Genomic DNA, 19307 nt, shown 5'->3' on the forward strand with positions numbered 1-19307 from the left:
GCCGACGAGCCGCGTTCCTGCAGGAACCTTGCTCGATCCGCTATGGTGTCAAAGAGCTCACCTCGCACCTCATTGACGGCGTCGCAGAAGTCATAACTGATTCAGCGACGACTCGATGTTGTCTTTCCTGATGACAAGCGATAAGGCTAGTCACCCGGACTACTGCACGCTCATTCGGCCATCCGCAGCTCTCTCTCGTCGGAGGATGATGAGGGCGCTTCCAGGCAATTGCTACTTGAACTCAGCTCTCGCATGCCATCGCAGAGCGTGGAGATAAGAACCACTTCCGTGTGCATGCAGCATCTGATGTAGCCGGCCGCCAGCGTGCCGAGCGTGCCCAGCCTAGCTTTGCTTGCTTGGGAGTGACCGCAGCTCTCAAGGCAAGTGAACAGAACGTGATCCACACTGTCGCTGATGTCTTGTCGCGAGGAGTGTAGGTTTTCACGCTCTTCACAGGAGCGGCAAGATCGAACAGCAATGCTCAATTTATTCTTGTGAGGCCGTGTCGGTGTTTGATGGTCTTCAAATCGTACTCGCTCCAACGAGCTTTGTGTCGCTTCACCACTTTGACCGAGCAGCTGCAGCCTTGGTATCAAGCACAACGTCTGGCCACTTCTCACCTAGCAGGGAAAGGGCCAGTCACGGTCTGGTCTTTCATTCAAGAACTTTGACATGCCGATCAATTTTCACTCACGCCGCAATTTGCACCTCACGGTCTCCAAGCACAGCGGCGCGAACCTGTAAAACAGCAACAAGCTCAAGAATGAACTCTTGCAAAATTACAATATTCGTCAAAATGTGGTTGAGACTGGCAGTGCGAGCAGGAGTCTTCTCCTCGTCATCACCGTCACTCGCCTCGTCTTCCTCAGAGGTGTTCGTGCTCGAGGGGCGGCTGGAGAAAGTGATGACCTGCATCAGCATATCCGTTGTCGAAGGCGTCTCCGGCGGAGGCGGTCTGAAAAGTGAGCTAGATCGCGGCGGCCGCCCATCTCCTCTTGCTGCAGACAGTCCTCTTGATGGCGACGGAGATGGCGCCAGGCTACCGTTTGCAGATGTTGTAGCAGTTGTGCGTGCTCTCCCTCGACTTGAATTCCTGCTCTGTAATGCGCTGGGCACATCTAACATCGCTCTCCGCGGCATCGGACTGCCCATTACTGACGGAGGCTCACTTAGTGCGGTAGCATCAACTCCGGAAGCTTGCAACATGACTTTCCTGCCAGTAATGAGCTGATCCATGTTCGGGATCTTAGCACGGACTGCGTCAAGCTCGGAAGCAGCAGCCTGGAGCTCTGAGAACAGTCTTGGAATGCATTCTGGTGACCACTTGGGCGCACGCGAGCGCTCCTGTACACTTTGCCACGCCTCTTGCTCCTCACTGTCGAGGTGAGCTTGCCATGGTCTGTTCGGAAGTGGCTTTTCGTCGAACTGATAAGCTGAAGGTTTCATAGCCACCCAATGATCCAGTCGAATCTCTACGCATTGCAAGATAGAGATGAATGCCTGGCTGAGCTCGAGATTAACATCAATGCTGTTGGTGAAGAAAGTGCGAAGCTGGCCGATCATGAGTTGTATCAGAGGGTCTTCCTCAGTCAGCACTATGCCGCCAACCTGGACTTGGTCCGCAGTGGACGTGTTTGCTGGGAGAAGAGGCACTTGAGCCTCGATCACGTATCGCATGTCCTCGCAAAGACGATCATACGCGACATCCAGAGCATAGTGTCTATGCAGAGAAGAGGCGATCTCCATGTATTTCTCGATCTCGAGCTCGAGAGCGCCAACAGTTCTCGCAATGCCATTGGCTGGCGCCTTGCGAGTCTTGACCAGATGATGAATCGCATAAGGCTTCTGCCTGAATATCAAAGTCGATGCAAGCTTTAAGGCGGCGTACACAGACTGGCTGTTCCGTGATCCAACATTGTTCTTTATGAGATCTACAAGATCAAACAGGGCTGGTTCGACAGCCTCATCGGGGTCTTTCGGCGCATTCAGAAGCATCAGACTCTGCCGTCGTCGGATCGTGGTTGGTGACTTCGGAGGCTGGTCGGCTGTCTTTGGTGTTTGAGGTGTCGATGCCACAGGTGTGCTACTCTCTTCAATAGCTAATAGATACTTAAGCATCATGTCGATGAGATCGGGGTACTCAAGAGATTCGAGCATCGCAGTCATGTATGTCAGCACTGCAATAGAACTTCCAGCATCGGTGTCGCTCGATTGCAGAAGTGACGGATACAGTAGTTGCTGCAAGAAGAGGATCTGAAAGTGATCCAGTAGTGTCTGCTTGACATCCGCACTCCGACAGTGGTCTAGCACATCTTGCCAAAAGGCTAGATATGAGAGGAAAGTTGCCATGTGTGCTTTATGCCTGTCTGAAAAGGCAGATTCAGCCGTAGCTCGAGGATGTGTAGTTGCATAGTCGCTCATAGCGAGCACAGCAGGCAGCTCGGCGTCGGCGTGCAGGATGCTCAGTTCGCGACTGAGCTGGCTATAAAGTGCCCCAAGCCCCGAGGCCATAAGAGTAGGTAGATCGCTGCTGATCACCCACTCCTCCAAGTCCTCAGAGCGTCCAGTAGCTTCGAAGACATAAAGCAGCCCAGTCCTGGCAAAATCACCAATCCGACCTTCATGGTGTACGCGATCAATCAGCAGATAGCAAAGCGGAAAATCGTCTTTCTGCGTTATCCCCACGAAACTCTTCTTCTCCTTAACAAACACATCCTCTTGCTCCGGCTTGACCGTAGACTGAAACCAAACAGGCAGAATCTCCGGCTGCAGTCGTATCTTCGCAGAGATGGTGAATAGCAATTCGAGAATCGCCGTTTCCGTCTCCACGTCTATGAGATATTCTCCGCTGTCCACAACTTTCCTCACCAACATCATGAGGCTCTTTGCAAAATGGCTGTTTGACAAGAAATCCTCCTCTTCACTGTCCACCAGCGCAGCGAACACCGCGATGGCAGCCCGTATAATCGGCTCATATTGACTGACAGTAGCTACTCTCGCGATAGCAGCGTAGATACGATTCCGAGCAGCGAATTGGAAGCAAATATGCGGGACCGGAGCGCGAGACTCTTCTCGTAACAGGGCAGCCACGCGGTCAACATGGCCATGTAATTGCCGGAGAAGAATCCCCTCGACTTCTTGACTTCGTGGGCGGTCAATGAGGTCGAGGACGTTGCCGTAGACACGTCGGAAGCGAACCAGACGCGTGTGAGGATCGTTGGCGGGCGGCCTCGGCGGTTTCTTTGTTGGGAGGTTCGCGGATCCTAAGAGGCGGTTTATAAAGTCCATGGCGGCGGTCAGGCGTGACCTCTGCTGTTCGCTATCGGTCCGGCATTGTTCTGCGTCGGTCAGGGAATTGTATACTTGCGAGACAATTTGATGCGATAGCTGTCGGGGAGTTTCATATGTGGTCACGTGCGGCTAGCAAGGGTAGCGCTTTGATATGCTTCTTCTTACACGTTTGATTTCTCCTAGCGATATCTAACATGCGACATATTGTTCTAGAGTCGATATTTTGACACGGCCGCACTGTAAGCTATGATTCAAGACACAATGTGCCAGCCATCTGCCATTCCCTTGCAGCCAATTTGATGTACGATAACCCGGTTGAGTGTACTGCAGACATTACTCTGACACTTTGGCAAACCAGATCATTCCATCCCTCCAATTGCCAGTCTCTCCAGCGACGCGAATTTGTTCCTCTTCTATTTCGATGCCCAGAGTTGCAACCTTACCATCTGGGCTGTACTCGAACACCGCCTTACCTGGCCATGCTTTCTGCCAGACCGCTTCGTCTTTACATTTGAGATTGCGGTTCGTACCAGAGGTGTCAGCTGATTGCTGTCCATTTCCACAAGTGACTTGATCATTGCCCGGAGTAGGGCCGTGGATCCAGTAGCCTTGAGCATCGAAGAATGTGGTAGAGGTATGCGTGAGCACGAATGATGTTGAAAAGACACGAGGTGTGGGAGTGACGAGGAGCTGTGGAGTTGCAGACCGGCCTGTGAGGGGCAATTGTGAGTTCATGATGTTGGTTAGTGGGATGGTGGACGAGTTCTCAGCTAGACTGATGTTTATGGGTCCGTATGCTGGGTGGGAATAAAGCCCCAGATAGGCTCCAATGTCGCCCGGCAATGGTAGAGTGGTGCTGTCTGCTTTAACGCCAGCCTGCTTCGTCCTCGAGCCAGAATGCATTGGCGGTCCGAACAATGGTCGCACTTGCTCAAGAACTTTTTGCAGTCCGAAATGTTCCTCAATTACGATCTCATCTCTGATTTCTTTCAACAGGAGAAGGAACAGCTGAGCGCCAACGACTGTGGCCCGACCCACCTCGTTCCCCATAGAAGTGAAGCCGAAATCCAGCTCAGGCACCAGAAACACTTGAGTTCCGAATCCAGGCAGGCCGCCACTGTGCGTAATAACAGTGTATTTGTCGACCTGGACTACCATCCATCCCAGAGCGTAATTGACCGAAGACGCGATGCGGCTGGTATTGACGAAACCAAGGTCAACATAGCTGCGCGGTGTCCATAGGGCCTGCAAGAGTTCAGGTGTGAGAGGGCCGGCCTCGTGATTCAGCTTTTTCGCAGATTCAAGCAGAGCCTTGATCGATAGACTATAATCGTTCACCGAGGAGATAGTAGCACCTGCTCCGGCGACGGGCAAGATATCATAGTATGGCTCGGGAATATACGTCTCACCGTCTTCATCCCAGTAGTAGCCAGCCGCGAGGTCCCCAGAGCCGATTGCTTGTTGTACAGAGAATGTTGTCGACTTCATGCCCAGGGGCTTCCAGATCCAGTCATGCAGCAAGCTCTCCAGCTGCAGACCCGTGTGGCGTTCAAGCATTACACCAACTGTCGCGAACATGATGTTGCAGTACTGAAACCTTGTGCGAGGCTCGCTGGTAAGGGGCAAGTAGCGTAGTCGTTTAACAATATCTTTGGGAGTTTCATCGCCCCATCCATAAGACGTGTCGTGCCTTGGCAGGCCAGAACGGTGTGATAAGGCATCTTCTAGCGTCGTATGAAGAGTCTGGTATTCCTCAGAGAGAACGAATTCTCCAGGTAGCAGATCAGACAGTCGGGAGGACCATTTGAAATCAGGCACACTGTCGTTCTGGACAAGTCGGCCGGCTGCCGTCGCCACGAAAGCTTTGGTCGTACTGCCGGTGAACCAGAGAGTGTCCGGAGTCGCGCGTACATCGGGAAGTCTGGCGTAGCCATAGCCCTGCCATTGTGGTTCAGCACTATGTTCATTGCACTCACAGCCCTTGTACAAGAAAAAGCATGCGAATCATTCATGCGAAGTTTCCTCACCTTACTTTTGGTTTCACCACCTCGCACGACAGCAATTCTGAGTCCCGGAAGGTGCCATTTCGTCAATAGGTCTTCCACCAGATCGTCAAATCCGGCATGGAACTCTGTCGCGCCAGATTGGAAGCCAAGTGCCAACAGAGCCACTGCAATGTACGCTGGAGACCACATCTCGGTGACGAATAGACCTGAAACACGTCAATGGGCGCAAGTCTTGCAGTATATTTCACAATTGTGCTGCCTGGCTTCATCATCGGATGATTGCATGGCGAGCTGAGGTGCGAAGGATCAACTTCCCCACACCGTCACTCTGATGACCAATTCGCATGCTCGTGCCTGCGGACAGGAACTCATCAGTGTATTTTGAGACACGTAAGTGAAAATCTCATCAATGCCATTGACACAAGCACAAGAGGTCGCGAGCTTCCGATAGCTGGAAGATGCGGCGAAGCGCCTTCAGCACCGGCTCTCAGCACCGGACGCAGTGTCAGCCCACGAATGCAGCAACGCAGCTGTTGTTTTGTCGCAAAGGCAGTACCTTGCAGAGCTGCGCAGAATCGTTCGCTGACAGTTGTGCATACGAATAGACTTTGATACTGATTGCTGCGAAATGAGGATGGCTGGGGTGTAAAGTCTTCTTTGCTTCATTTCGGGATGCTCGCATCGCCGTTCACACAAGCTGCACTTGAAGTGTTCGAGGCTTATGGCAGCAACAAAGCTCGCATGAAGATGACAGCATGAAGGGACGCTTGATGCAATATCTCGATGCTGCCTCTGACTTGCACAATTGACAGACGTCCTGTTCGTGAGCAGCCGGACAGAGTTCGGTAGCGCGCCAGAGACGCGTTGCGTGAGCATGGGCGCATGCACGAATGAGGAAGTGTGTTTTGAGGCATAAAGAAGGGCGTTCATGCATGTGATACTGACCCTGGCCTGGCCAATAGACCTGCTACACGACTCCCCGGTGGGCCGCGAACGAGGATGTGTGGGATCCGGCGTGCGCCCAACGCGATCGACATGACGGACGAGATGGCTGGTGATTGACAACGGTGCTGGACTTCAGAGCACAGAGGGCGCGATGGACAAAGAGTTGTTGAGCCTCTGTGATCCAATGCCAAAAGGCAGGTGGCTGAGGCCGAGGCTGGCTCGGTTGCTAGGGCCGTTGCTGGGCGGCGTTAGCGCTGTTTGGTACCTGGTCGAAGCTTCTAAAGACACGTCCTGTTCCCCTGTCCTCTCGCTCTGACAACAAACGCTTTGTCTCTCCCCACCACTCCGACAGGCCACGTACAAGAGCCGTCTGCGCTGGCATCGCTTCCCCCAGCTTCGTCTTCCCCCTCAAATACATCCAGACGAGACCGCTGTGCTTGTCGACCTTCCATCTCTTCTGGGGGTTTGGAAGGCTGAGCAAGTGAGCAAATCGCCACGCTGGATTACGACGCCCGTGTTCCGTAAGTTGCTGAGCGCGCGAGGGAGGGAGAGGAAACATCGGCTAACGACAGGCGCGCAGAGTCCCGTTCAGCGTCTTCCCCTCCACCTACAGGAACGAGAAGACTTCCGACACTGGAGTCACGACTGACGAGCAAATCACTGTCCAAGGCGCTGGACGGGAAGATCGACCAGAGCGACAATCAGCTACTTCCCGTCGAGACGACCGCTACCGCGAAGACATCCGCATCACTGAAGAAGAGCGATACCGCAAGGGCGACAAGCGCGAAGGCATCCGCATCCACGAAGAGCACTTCTCAGGCCCCGGCCGTCACCACGACACCAACGTCAACGTAGACGTCGACATCCACCGCGAGCGGTAAGTTGAGCAACTCGTATTCTTCCTTCACAAGCGACGGTGCGCATGGCGCAGATCTGAGCGGACAATGCGCGTGGCTTGCACCGGCACGGCTCACCGCACAGCTCGTGTTCGCCTGCGCATTGTTTGGGGCTCCACTCTTTATCGCGCGGATCACGCACAACACTTCCCCTGGAGCGCTCGGCAAACACGCTATCCACCCCAGCACGGTCTAGTGTGTTGTCGTCTCAGCAACGGATGCGTCCTCACCGACCCTTCCCTGTTGACCATCACACCTCACTGCCGCTCCTTCCCTGCCACCCCATCATCACTTCACTTTTGTTTGTGTCACGGCCACTGACATTTTTTCCTGCATCAGCTACCGAGAGCCATACCAACGGTACGCCGACGCTCAGATCAACGTTGAGGACCGCGTCTACGACCGCGAGTACCCGACCCGTCACACTCCAGCCACTCACATCGACCTCGACTCTCGCATCGACATTAACGAGCGTGAGTACCGTGACCGCACCACCCCATTCGCCGAGGAGTACAAAGCTTCTCGCGTGTGGCAAGACAAGTCGACCTACCCACGTCAGTACCCAGCCCAAGGTTACGCCGAGCGTGACCCAGTCGAGTTCGACCAGCAAGTAAAGGTCGAGCAACGCACCGTTGACGGTCACTCCGAGCGTAAACACAAGCGGGACATGGGATATTACGACGAAGACGGACACTACCACTCCTTCCGCCACGGAGTTCGCCGCGCCGCTGACAAGATCTTGCACCCATTCGAGAGCCACCACCACCACCACTCTCACCACGACTCGGGCCGCACTGAGCGTGTCGAAGAAGACGTCGTTGTCAAGGACCGCGAGATCACCATGAGTGCACCACGTGGAGGTTCCTACAGCGCCCCACGCTACGCTGGGGCTCCCAACACCATCACCATCCCATGCCACCACATCCGCATCGGTGACTTGCTCATCCTCCAAGGCCGCCCATGCCAAGTCATCCGCATCACCACCTCTGCACAGACTGGCCAGCACCGCTACCTCGGTGTTGACCTCTTCACCAAGCAACTGCACGAGGAGAGCTCATTCGTCAGCAACCCAAGCCCATCCGTTGTTGTCCAGAACATGATCGGTCCTGTCTTCAAGCAGTACCGCGTTCTTGACATCCGTGATGACGGCCGCGTTGTCGCCATGACTGAGACCGGTGATGTCAAGCAGGGCCTTCCTGTCCTTGACCAGAGCGACCTGCTCAACCGTCTTCAAGACTCTTTCAACAACGGCCGTGGCAGTGTCCGCGTGCTTGTCATCAGCGATGAGGGCCGTGAGCTCGCCGTCGACTACAAGGTCGTCCACGGCTCTCGCCTGTAAACAATTCGAAGCTGCAGCAGCTGGTATGTCTTGTACTGGTCTTCACTTTAAAGACAAGGCTGACTTGTCCTTAGTATGATGGAACATGAATGCATGCATGGTGATATGCCGCAAACGAAAGAAAAAAGTCATTTGGAGCGACGTTCACGATTGGGGTTACGCTTCTCAATGTACCTTTTGGTGTGATCAACGCCTTTAATGGGATACATCAATGAGGCGCACTGTGCATAATGCGAAGAGGGTCGAATAGGATGAGACAGATTGTGTATAGTACGTACATGGCGTATTGCGAACATGATTTGATCTGATGAACTGTTGTTTCCCTTCTCTCCATACCCCGGCCCGTGTTGAAGTGTTGTCGGCTAATGACATTGGATAAGCTTTCTGTTGTGCACCTTGTTCACGTTGCTGCGAGCCGTCCGACATCATCAAGGCGGGGTACGCACAAGTACCTCGCTCTTGATCTTCAGCGTTCGGGAAGAGCGAACGTATACTGATACCGATGTCGAGACTTCGCAGGACGTAGGGTTAACTTTCTCCTTCATCAGTATCATAGCACTGTAAGAACTGTTCTTGTTTCCAACGACCAGCTACTACATCATTTAGTATCCTCACCACATCACCACAACCATGGGCTCCATCGAAGAGCAACCTCACGAAGACTTCGACTTCCAAGATCTCCCTCCCTTCCCCAACGACGTCCCTCAAGCACCACTCCTCCGCATCAGCCTCCAAAAACTCCTCTCAGGCGACACCCAAGAAGACGAAAAACTCTGGCGCGCATGCTGTGATCTTGGATTCTTCTACCTTGACCTCCGAGGCGGGAACAGCACCAACAACAACACCTCCTCAGAAACCCAACAAGACGTACTACCCATCGAAGGCGACGCTCTCCTCTCCAACGCCGAAGACCTCTTCACTCTCGCCCAAGATGTCTTTGATTTACCCGTAGAAGAGAAGGCTTCCTACGACATGATGGGCGAAAACAGTTATTTTGGGTATAAAGGCTACGGAGCGGGAGTCATCGACAAAAAAGGAACGAAAGATCGGAATGAATTTTGGAATATTTCAAAAGATGATATTTTGGGATTATCGGAAAGACTTCGTAATCCGGAGATCCTCACAAAAGAGGAAACGAGAGGTTTGATTAAAGAATATATGCTTCGCTCTCATGCCCTCGTCACCTTAATCCTAGGACATCTGAATCAGAAGTTAGGGTTGCCGGAGGGGAAATTGGAGAGTTTGCATCGGTTGAAGAGCAGGAGTGGAGATCAAATGAGGTGGGTGAAGAGTCCGCCGCAGGAAGTGAGTGATCGGCAGGCGGCGTTGGGGGAACATACGGATTTTGGGAGTGTGACGGTTTTGTTTAATCGGTTGGGGGGATTGCAGGTTTTGCCGCCGGCGGGGTTGGAGGGGATGAAGGAGGAGTGGGCGTTTGTGAAGCCTTTGAAAGGGCATTGTGTGGTTAATTTGGGGGATGCGATGGTTAAGTTCTCGGCGGGGATTTTGAGGAGTAATGTGAGTTGTATTTCTTTTTTTTATTCCCCTTCATCCTCTGTGGCATGGCGTTATTCTGAGATGGAGATGATGATATCGCTGACTCGTGACGAATCTTCCAGCTTCATCGTGTTGTCAATCCTCCTGGCGCACAGCAAGATTCCACGAGATTCAGTCTGGTTTATTTCAATAGACCTGAGGATGAGGTCATTCTGAAGGTGCTTGATGGAAGTGAAATGATTGATGCTAAGCGAAAAGAAAATCCTGCTGTCGATGACGGTGAACCAGTCACTGCTAAACAGTGGATCTTGAATCGTGCTATGGGGAGACGTGCGGGTGGAGATTGGAGCAAAGGGCAAGGAACTGACCAGGAGAGGATTGAGAAGAGAGACAGTGGCGTTGCCGCTACTTAGAGAGTGAGATCGCTGCTCAAATTATTCAAGAATGTCGAAGGTATATTGTGTCTTCTTTGCACATATTTCTATATTTATGAGTTCCATGTCTAAGTTCCAGCTTGTCACGCTCTGCCTCTTTCCAAGCTATCATCACAGGAGTGAGCGACTCTAAGCCCGACTGCCTATAACATTCTGCGCTCTTGCTGTCTTCCTCACGATGTCGTCTCGGTCGGCCTGCTCAACATGATGGGCCTCTTCATCATCAAAGTCTTTCCCAGTAACATCTATTCTTCCCACAGCCTGTGCTTCCCGTAGCTTCTTTGCTCTTGACTTCGCAGGTATCGTGTCCTTCAAAGCTCCTTTGATAATACCGCCTTCGAACAACAAGTGGATGCTCTCAAGAGGCACACCTTTCGTCTCCGGAACACAGAAGACTGTGTAAATCGCCATGAGAATACAGCATCCGCCGAACAGCAAGAAGGTACCATATGTGATCTTGTCCAGCATGATCGGCGTGAGTTTGGCAATCACGAAGTTGAAGAGCCATTGAGTCATCAAAGCTGCGCTCATGACCAAACTTCGTGTATGATTCGGGGCGCACTCTGCAGCGAGAACAAATGGGACTGCCCCCCAGCCGAAACTGTAGAAGACGACAAAGAGGTACACGCAGATGATTGCGAAGATGCTGTGACCGTCCAGTCCTTCTCCGCTGGGAGGGTTTACGGCCTGGTTGATCCCGATGTAGAACATTGCGAAGGCTTGACCAAGAGCTCCCATGATCAGACACCATTTCCTGCCAAGACTTTCGACAGCTAACATGAGGGCCAGAGAAGTGAAGACGACTTTCACCACGCCATAGATTCCTGTTGCGAAAAGGCCGGCGCTTTGGCCTACGAGACCAGCGCTTCTGAAGATTTGTGGTGAGTAGTAGTTGATGCTGTTCGTCCCAGTCCATTGTTGCCAGAACATGAGTGTTACAGCCATGGTGAATGTGTACATGGCCTTTGGTTCGCGGCATGTCACTTTGATCTGTTCCAGAAGACGGAGTTTCTCGTGTCCATTGAAGTCCTCAATGATCTCCTCAAGCTCGCGATCGACTGCTTCGGATTCGATAGGAAGTGCACGAACTGTGGCCAGTGCCTTACGGGCCTCTTGAATTTTCTGCTTCTCAACAAGCCATCTCGGTGACTCGTTGAGGAACACAATGAAGAGCAAGAGGACTCCTGGCAGTATCTGAAGTGCGAAAGGCACTCGCCATTGTGCCGGGTTGGTCGAGGAGATGTTCTGGTTACATCCGTAGTTCACGAAGTAGGATAGCATGATTCCGGTCACGCTTGATTGCAGTCAGTACGCCAAATTCCGGAATAAAGAACGCTCCATGTTGGGTTTGTACTCACTTGAACAGTTGCATACATCCAATGCATCTTCCTCTAATCTCTTTGTTGGCATTTTCTCCAATGTACGTCGGCACAACAGCAGAAATGAGACCAACGCCAAAGCCACCCACTACTCTTCCGACGTATAGTTCCGCCAAGGACGTCGAGGTCAAGCCTGAACATGTCTGGATAATGCTCCCAATGATGAAGATCACATCTGCGAAGATCAGAGCTTTTTTCCTGCCAAATTTATCCGAGACGAAGAAGGAAGCCAGTGCTCCGAAGAAGCATCCAGCTTGTAGGACGGAGACGATATTTCCGGAGAGGTTCGCGTATTCTGGAGAGTCTTCGTCAAGACCGAAGCTATTTTGAAAGCTTCTCATGGTGAGGACCGCGCCGATCAGTCCAGTATCCCAGCCGAAGAGCATGCCTGGAGCGAGACAGCGTTAGCGTAATCTTTCAAGTTGTGTTTGATAACTCCCTCGGACTCTGTGCGATCATTCCTCCTGCGGTCCTCCATCACAAAGAAGCCATCGCATGCCACAAATCTCCATTCGGTTGCGTTTCGATTTGCACTCACCTCCAAAAGACGCAACCGCCGTAAGCAAATACGTCCGCCTATACTGGACAATGTCCTGCCATATCGTCTTTGCCCTAGCCATATCGCCAGACTGCTGAAGTGCTGTGTACTCTCCTCTCCCTTCAGATCCAGATCCAGATCCAGCACCAGAATGTCTAGACAAGAACAGCGCTCTCCAAGATGGCGACGAACTGCCTTCCCTCACAGCCCTTTTCTGCCTCGACGAATAAGTAGAAGAAGTAGTAAAACCCTGCAAGAGAGACCTCAAATACTCCATCACCTTTTTCTCCCGCGCGTGGAGTGGGTCTACTTTCATCAAAAGCCGGCTATTCTCTTCTCCTACCAGCTACTGCACACCGTTGTAGTAGTGTCACCGTATCATTCGACAATTCGAACGGCTCACACGTTCCGTTGGGGGAGATTTTGTGGAGACTCCGCGTGGAGGTCCTCATCAAGCATGGAGCGTGGCTGGGGCTTGTGCGGTCTTGCGTTATTGCTTGAGTGGAGCGATGTGGAGTGGTGCGGGTGTGAAGTCCATCGGCTTTTGCGGGATTCTTCGGCAGCTAGATTCGGATTTCCTTGTCGGTGTTCTTGCTCTGTTATGATGAAATGTATCCGGTGGACTGTGAGATGATCATGATAGTGCACGTGGTGATGGAGAAGTGGCCACGACTTCAATTGCCGACGCTCGTTGTTGCTTCGCACGCCAAGACGGTCTGTCCGGTTGATTCAGTCGAGCGAGCCCTTACCATGGATTGTCCCAACAACAAAGTAGAGCATAAGTACAATGTGTAATGACCTGAGAAGTAACTTATTGTATGCTGGTATCATGGGTCTCGTAATCTATCTAGCAACTCCAAATCTCCATCTACAACCGACTTTTCAAACGCCCATCCTCACTAGACCGGCACGACCTCTCAGCACATGTTTCGCCAAAAGTGCACGAGAGAAGCTGAAACTCACTTCTTCTTCTGCTCCGGCACCTGCGTTAACAAGCCCTTCCCTTCCACCGCACTCCTCAGATTATCCAGCACCAAAACCTCCATCTCCTTCTGCGTCTCCCACGTCGCAGTCCCCACATGCGGCAACAAAACCACATTCTCATTCTCCAACAATCCAGGATGAATCTTTGGCTCCTCTTCAAACACATCCAACCCCGCAGAGAAGACCTTCCCGCTATTCAGCGCATCCACAAGAGCCGCCTCATCAATAATCGGTCCTCGTGCAGTGTTCACAATCACAATACCCTCTTTCATGATATCGAACTGCGGCTTCGCGATGATATGCCTTGTTGAAGGATTCAATGCCAAGTTTAAACTCAACACGTCCGAAGTCTTCAAGAGTTCTTCGAACGAGACGTACTTCGCACCATGCTCTTTCTCTTCGGGTAATCGGTTTCGATTATGGTATTGTATCGTCATGCCGAAGGCCTTAGCTCTTCTTGCCACTGCTGTGCCAATACCGCCCATTCCTAGAATTCCGAGAACTTTGTTCTTTGGGTCGTGGCCGAGACCAAAGTTTTTGCCCCGCCAGTCGCCTTTGCGGACGTTGAGGAAGGGGATTGTGATTCTTCGGAGGGCACCGAGGAGGAGGAAGAGGGCGGCTGGAGAGCATTAGTAGTGTAAGCAATGTGAGCAGTGTCAGTAAAAACATACTGTCAGCTGTCGCCTCATCCACTGCTATGGGTGTACTGCTAATCTGAATATTCCTTTCGGTAGCAGCTGGCACATCGATGTTGTCGTAACCAGCTCCATTGTGGCAGATCCATTCCAATTTGCTGGGTAGAACGCTAATCAACTCCTTGTCGAAAGGCCCAGTCACGGCCGTGGAGTCATTCGATCGATAAATTGCAACCACATCGTCGTATTCGCCCTTCCTGCACCGCGAGATGAAGTCTTCTCTTGAGCCGGATCCATACTCCTATCACACAATCAGCAGCTAGCTCGGAAGCTCAGGATGATCATAAGCAATACCTTCAGTTGCAGCAATGACGAAAGAGCCTCCCACTCCTTACGAGCATGAGTTATCCCCCCAATTAAGAGGGCTGATCGTGACTGCGTCATGCTTTTGAATGGGGAGCAGGGATGGGAGTGGAAAGGGAAACACGAAAAGTTGTAGCTACAAGTTGTGGAAGTGGACAGGTGCTCTCGCGATGTGGGAGGAAAGTGCTCGCCAAAAAGTTGAACCGCTTTGGCAGTGGTGATCGTCGGCATCTGAAGGATGAATACCCGCCAATAACCGTTCCGAGCCAAAACCACCTCAGGCCATCAATGTCTTGTCGTTCTCATTGCTCGGCCTGGGTGATATGCTAGATGCGCCGAGACAGACACGTGAAGACCAAACATCCACTTGGTGTCCATCGCGTTGTTGGCTCCCCCGAAGCTCAATCGTCAGTGCCCCAATGCTCTACACGATAGCGTGTTTGGGGGCACCGTTGCACCAAGTTGACAGATCCGCCAGGATGGAACACAGCTGCTTGTTACACGACTGGTGCTTGGAAAGCAAGAGTGGCAGAACCAAATCGAGCCAACACATCTTTGCTTACTGCAATCCCAGGTTCGTCCAGTCCTCCATGTTGCTCAGCTGATCGAACAAAAAGTTCCCCGAATCTGCCGGCAAAAAGCCTGACCACCAGTCTGCATCGTTGATAGCCGCGCCTCCGTTGCCATTGACGGCGAAATTTCCAATAGCATCAAGATCAGTCCAGGAGAAGTCGCCCATCAATTCCGTCACAGCTGGTGAATCTTGGGATTTGTTCGATGTTGGTGTAGCACCACTGATGCTGCTGTTTGGTCGATAGGGATTCTGCAGAGTCGCGGTAGATTGCGTCCTGCGGTGCTCCTTCTTTTCGACTTTATCCCAGAGCAATCGCAATAGCTGAGAGTACCGGTTGCCGGGGTGCTGTATACCTGCGTTGGAGTCAGCGACTACATCATCTCCAGATAAACCTTGACTGCTCACCCATTGCGGATCTCTCCAGTCTGCTGACAGTCTCCTTGACCATTGCACGTACTGACTGCTCCTCATCTGCTGAGAGAACCCCGACACATCTCGCTCTGTACAGAAAGACACCGGCGTAGATCGAATAAAGATAGAATCTCAAAGGCATGTAACGGAGAGACTTTTCCGGATCAACAAAAGTATTCATCATGCTGAGAAGACTCTTGGCAGCATCTAGGCCCTCATAGATGAAGCGAGCGTCGCCGACTGCACCGACATTATTGTAGAACACGCGACCCGGCGCTGTGCTCGTCGATCTTCGGGGTTCCGGGTTCTGCTGGGCTTGCGGTAGAGCTCGTTTCACAGTTGCGTGGAAAGCAAATGCATTAGTGTAAAGCCGTAGATAGTCGTACGAGATCAGTAGTGTGGCCTTGAGGTGCGCCGAGCAGGTCAATGTGCCCCATACACTTTTCCACCCGTATATCGCGCTCCTGAAGTCGTCAATGTACTTGATGTAGCCTCCACTGAGGTGGCTACGGACGCTATTCCCAGGATTTGAGTACAAGACATCATGGACATTGGAAAACAGCAAAGTCAGCTCCAGCGTGGCTTGGAAGATACTTGCATAGTCCTCATCTCCTGGTCCGGCAGGTGCAAGCATGGGAAAGTCTGCCTTCGACAGAGTGGTCAAAGGTCCTGGGCCTCGAGACCAGAAGGCTCGACCAAGGCGGATACTGATCTGCCTGTCACTGATGTAACAAGCTGTCCAGACAAGTCGCTTCCGCTGCCACTGCGGATCCTTCACGTCGTCACCACGCACATGAAATGAGTATCGGTCCAGGCCCAGGAAATACCCGATCCGTAGAGCTACAGCAAGTCAGCGGGTGTCTGGAACACGTACCCTATCTCGAGCTCAGAAAACCTTCCGATAGCTATACTTACCCATTCCAACATGCATCCAAGCTTCGCGATCTTCTTCTCCGCGGCCGACATGGCCAGCGTCTGACCGGGAAGTGTATGGCGTCCATTCTGCAAGGACCAGAAGTGCTTCGACAGCCTCCACTTGACCAGAACCTCCAGCTGCAAGTGCTGAGACCAACGCTCGCATGTGTTCGGAGCAGGATATGAATATGTTGGGCTCATCGGTGAGATCTAATAATGCTCAGTATGCTAGTCAGAAGTCGTCGAAGGTCACCGTACCTCGTGAAGCGATCACCAGAATAGCAGTGAGAAGATGTGGTTCTTCTCGCGCAGTCCTGCTCAGATTTGCAGCGTCCAAAGTTGCCGCAGGCACGATCGGAAAGTATGGATGGTAGTAGTACTTGTATCTTTGCAAAAGCTGAAGAATTCTGCTCATCGATAACCGTCCTTCTCGTACAAGAGGGTACTCCAGTTGTGCTGAAATGGTAGTAGTCGTTGTATACTGCGAAGAGCCGTAGCCTGAATTGTATTCTCCATTGCTGGCGATCTGTGCTAGTATCCCAAGGGCATCGCTCGGATTTTGCAAATCATTGAAAGCGATGTTGCCTGATGTCCCAATCGAGCTCTCTCGTGTGGCTGGGTTAGTGAGCAGAGACTGTTCACGTATCAGATGCTGATTCTCTTCAATTGCCTTGTGCCTTGGCGGTCTGCCAGCAAGAACGCAATAGCGAACATCTTACCTCACGCGCATTCGCATCTGCCGCTTGCAGTGCTGGATCGAGCATGATGGCATCAGGGGCAGGCGGATTGAGATCAGCCCCCATGCCTGTTCCAGACTGTGGTATGGCGGGCCCATAATCTGACTGAGGCCATCCTGTATGGGTCTGGCCTGACGACAGTGTATCAGGCGTGAAGTGAACACTGGCGCCACTGATAGCTGGCGACTCTCTCGGCTGCTGAACGTTATTGTTGGCGAGGCCGGCTTGGTCAAGAGTTCTCTTGCGAACACGGCGGCCGCCTCTGTTGGAAGAGCCGATGACCTGCGAGCAATGCTTAGTTCAAATCTCTGTGGGTCACTATATGGCGCTTACGCATTCGAGTCCCGATGCTTTGCAGCGAGCGCATGGCGTAGTCAGTTTTCCGTCCTCTGTTTTCGGTCTGTTGAGGGCATGTCAGCACGGCGTCTGAATCGGCAAAAGAAGCGCATGCGCTGCACTCAAATCTGAGGCTCCAGGGAAAGGCCGACAGGTGCAACACCTGTCGTTTCCCCAGGCATCGCGCGCGCAAACACTCGTACTGATGCAGACTCGTTTCAGGACAGAAACCCGAGGCGGCCTGATCTCAACGACGCGCGCGGAGCGACGTGCCAGAAGCCGGGAAGACTCACAGCTTGCAAGAACTTTTGCGCGCGCGGCAGGCAAGACATGCACGCGATGTTCTCTTCTCCTTCTCCTCCTTGACGGCAGGCTTTTCGGGCGACTGCTCCTGATCCTGGGCTTCTGTGTCTGTCATGTTGGTCGTTGCTGAGAACAGCGTGTGCTGCGAGGTCGGTTGCCGACGTCTGTCGCCCAACTTCAGTGGGGTGAGTAGCCGCCCCAAGTCGCACTTGCGTGCCGTCCAATACCGCCCGCCTTGGGAGGCCCTTGGAGACGGAAGATTTCTGGCACTGGCACTAGGGCAGATGGGAGGGAATAGATAACCAGGCCTAGACTGCCGCTGTACGTTCTGCACAGTTTGGACAAGTCGAATTCGATACCATGACGACCGCAGACAACAACATCACCGGCAGACTGGTGCTCATCACTGGTGCCTCGGGCGGGTAAGCCAAGACATTCTGCAGCCCAATGTCCATACACTCATCAACGACAACAGCATCGGGTCAGCATGTGCAAGACAGTTCGCCTCGCATGGCTGCGACCTCGCTCTCACATACGCATCGAATAAAGACTCATTAGAAGCGCTCGTGAAAGAATTGTCCTCATCGAATGACAAGCTGAAGATAACGATGCACCAAGCCGATCTGGCCTCGCCAGAAGCTACTACAAAACTCACCGAAGAAGTCCAGAAAGACCACGCCCGTGCTGTTGACATTCTGGTCTCGAACGCTGGCTACGGCAAGCGGATACGAGATGTTTCTGATATCCCATTGAGCGAATTCGAAGTCACACTCAATGTGAATCTCCGAGCGCCGTTCCTGCTCGTGAAAGGCGTGGTGGACGGCATGAAGGCACAGAAATGGGGTCGTATCATTTTCGTGTCATCAATAGCAGCCTACGGCGGAGGCATGAATGTAGGGAGGCTCCAATTCCAGAATACGAGGTTGTTGCTGACACGATCCAGGGTTGCCACTATGCTGCATCAAAAGGTGGCTTGATGGCGATGATGAAGAATCTCTCCACCACGCTCGCGCCTTACAACATTGCTGTGAACGATGTGGCTCCTGCAATGGTTGGCAACACCGGTCTGCTGCCTTCTGGTGACCAGTTCCCAGGCCTCGTGGACAGCATTCCCTTCCACAGGCTATGCGAGCCCGAAGAAGTTGCGAACGCAGTGACGTTTTATGCTCGAACCGGTTTCACTACGGGGCAAAGTATTGTTATTGCAGGTGGCTTGAAGTGAGGCATGAGCGGACTGTGTCTGTCGCAGAACCGGCGCCAAGAAGTACCCGTGGATGGATATTCGAGAGGTAGACGTAAATGGCAACAGAACAAGAATATCTGCAACGCGTCTGAGGCGCAAGCTCCCAGTGTACAGGCTTGATTCTTGTCTGCACGTGCTCGTGTTTCCGCTGCTTCCTCGTGGTACGCTTCACCTGCGTCTGCACAATTGACGGGAGTGTTGTCCGCGCTCACGAGCAATTTCGCATTGTGTATGTCCGACCTGGTGTCGCATTGAAGCAATCATTGCGGAGGTGTTCGTCTCGTGCAGCCGTTGCCAAATGTGGGGGCTCCGCGGAGGATCGTCTGCGAGCTCCAGTGGAACGGGTGATGGAGCAGAAACTGGGAACGCTGGTCCTCGCCGGCAGTGTCCGGAGGTAACGGGCATGCCGTCAACGGCGAGCCGACAACCGACCGGAGAATAATGGGTGGTCTGCAAGGCAAGACAGTGTCAAACGTTGCGC

The 19307-nt window shown here is 52.7% G+C and overlaps 8 protein-coding genes across 8 annotated transcripts; 3 read left to right on the forward strand and 5 right to left on the reverse strand.

Annotated features, from left to right (window-relative positions):
• Positions 1–690: 690 nt before the first annotated feature.
• Positions 691–3288, reverse strand: RHO25_009193 (uncharacterized protein; the record flags this gene model as incomplete). Its single annotated transcript, XM_023600742.2, has 1 exon — positions 691–3288. The coding sequence occupies one exon, from the start codon at positions 3286–3288 to the stop codon at positions 691–693; it is 2598 nt and encodes an 865-aa protein (XP_023453114.1).
• A 336-nt stretch (positions 3289–3624) lies between these two features.
• RHO25_009194 (uncharacterized protein) lies at positions 3625–5486 on the reverse strand (the record flags this gene model as incomplete). Its single annotated transcript, XM_023600743.2, has 2 exons — positions 3625–5229; positions 5319–5486. 2 exons carry the CDS (start codon positions 5484–5486, stop codon positions 3625–3627), a joined length of 1773 nt encoding a protein of 590 aa, XP_023453111.1.
• Positions 5487–6393: 907 nt separating this feature from the next.
• Positions 6394–8477, forward strand: RHO25_009195 (uncharacterized protein; the record flags this gene model as incomplete). The annotated part of the gene is made up of 3 exons (XM_065603162.1): positions 6394–6464; positions 6823–7119; positions 7478–8477. 3 exons carry the CDS (start codon positions 6394–6396, stop codon positions 8475–8477), a joined length of 1368 nt encoding a protein of 455 aa, XP_065459234.1.
• A 630-nt stretch (positions 8478–9107) lies between these two features.
• On the forward strand, positions 9108–10387 carry RHO25_009196 (uncharacterized protein; the record flags this gene model as incomplete). Its single annotated transcript, XM_023600745.1, has 2 exons — positions 9108–9995; positions 10097–10387. 2 exons carry the CDS (start codon positions 9108–9110, stop codon positions 10385–10387), a joined length of 1179 nt encoding a protein of 392 aa, XP_023453109.1.
• Positions 10388–10537: 150 nt separating this feature from the next.
• RHO25_009197 (uncharacterized protein) lies at positions 10538–12407 on the reverse strand (the record flags this gene model as incomplete). The annotated part of the gene is made up of 3 exons (XM_023600746.2): positions 10538–11702; positions 11767–12175; positions 12326–12407. 3 exons carry the CDS (start codon positions 12405–12407, stop codon positions 10538–10540), a joined length of 1656 nt encoding a protein of 551 aa, XP_023453110.1.
• An 877-nt stretch (positions 12408–13284) lies between these two features.
• On the reverse strand, positions 13285–14388 carry RHO25_009198 (uncharacterized protein; the record flags this gene model as incomplete). Its single annotated transcript, XM_023600747.1, has 3 exons — positions 13285–13928; positions 13981–14245; positions 14299–14388. The coding sequence occupies 3 exons, from the start codon at positions 14386–14388 to the stop codon at positions 13285–13287; spliced, it is 999 nt and encodes a 332-aa protein (XP_023453117.1).
• A 478-nt stretch (positions 14389–14866) lies between these two features.
• Positions 14867–17698, reverse strand: RHO25_009199 (uncharacterized protein; the record flags this gene model as incomplete). Its single annotated transcript, XM_023600748.2, has 7 exons — positions 14867–15234; positions 15287–16132; positions 16208–16417; positions 16466–16841; positions 16927–17226; positions 17278–17344; positions 17574–17698. 7 exons carry the CDS (start codon positions 17696–17698, stop codon positions 14867–14869), a joined length of 2292 nt encoding a protein of 763 aa, XP_023453118.1.
• Positions 17699–17943: 245 nt separating this feature from the next.
• Positions 17944–18805, forward strand: RHO25_009200 (uncharacterized protein; the record flags this gene model as incomplete). The annotated part of the gene is made up of 3 exons (XM_023600749.2): positions 17944–18005; positions 18059–18476; positions 18527–18805. 3 exons carry the CDS (start codon positions 17944–17946, stop codon positions 18803–18805), a joined length of 759 nt encoding a protein of 252 aa, XP_023453240.1.
• Between the last annotated feature and the right edge of the window lie 502 nt (positions 18806–19307).

Source organism: Cercospora beticola, chromosome 6 (assembly GCF_033473495.1).
Source record: "Cercospora beticola chromosome 6, complete sequence".
NCBI classification, from domain to species: Eukaryota; Fungi; Ascomycota; class Dothideomycetes; order Mycosphaerellales; family Mycosphaerellaceae; genus Cercospora; species Cercospora beticola.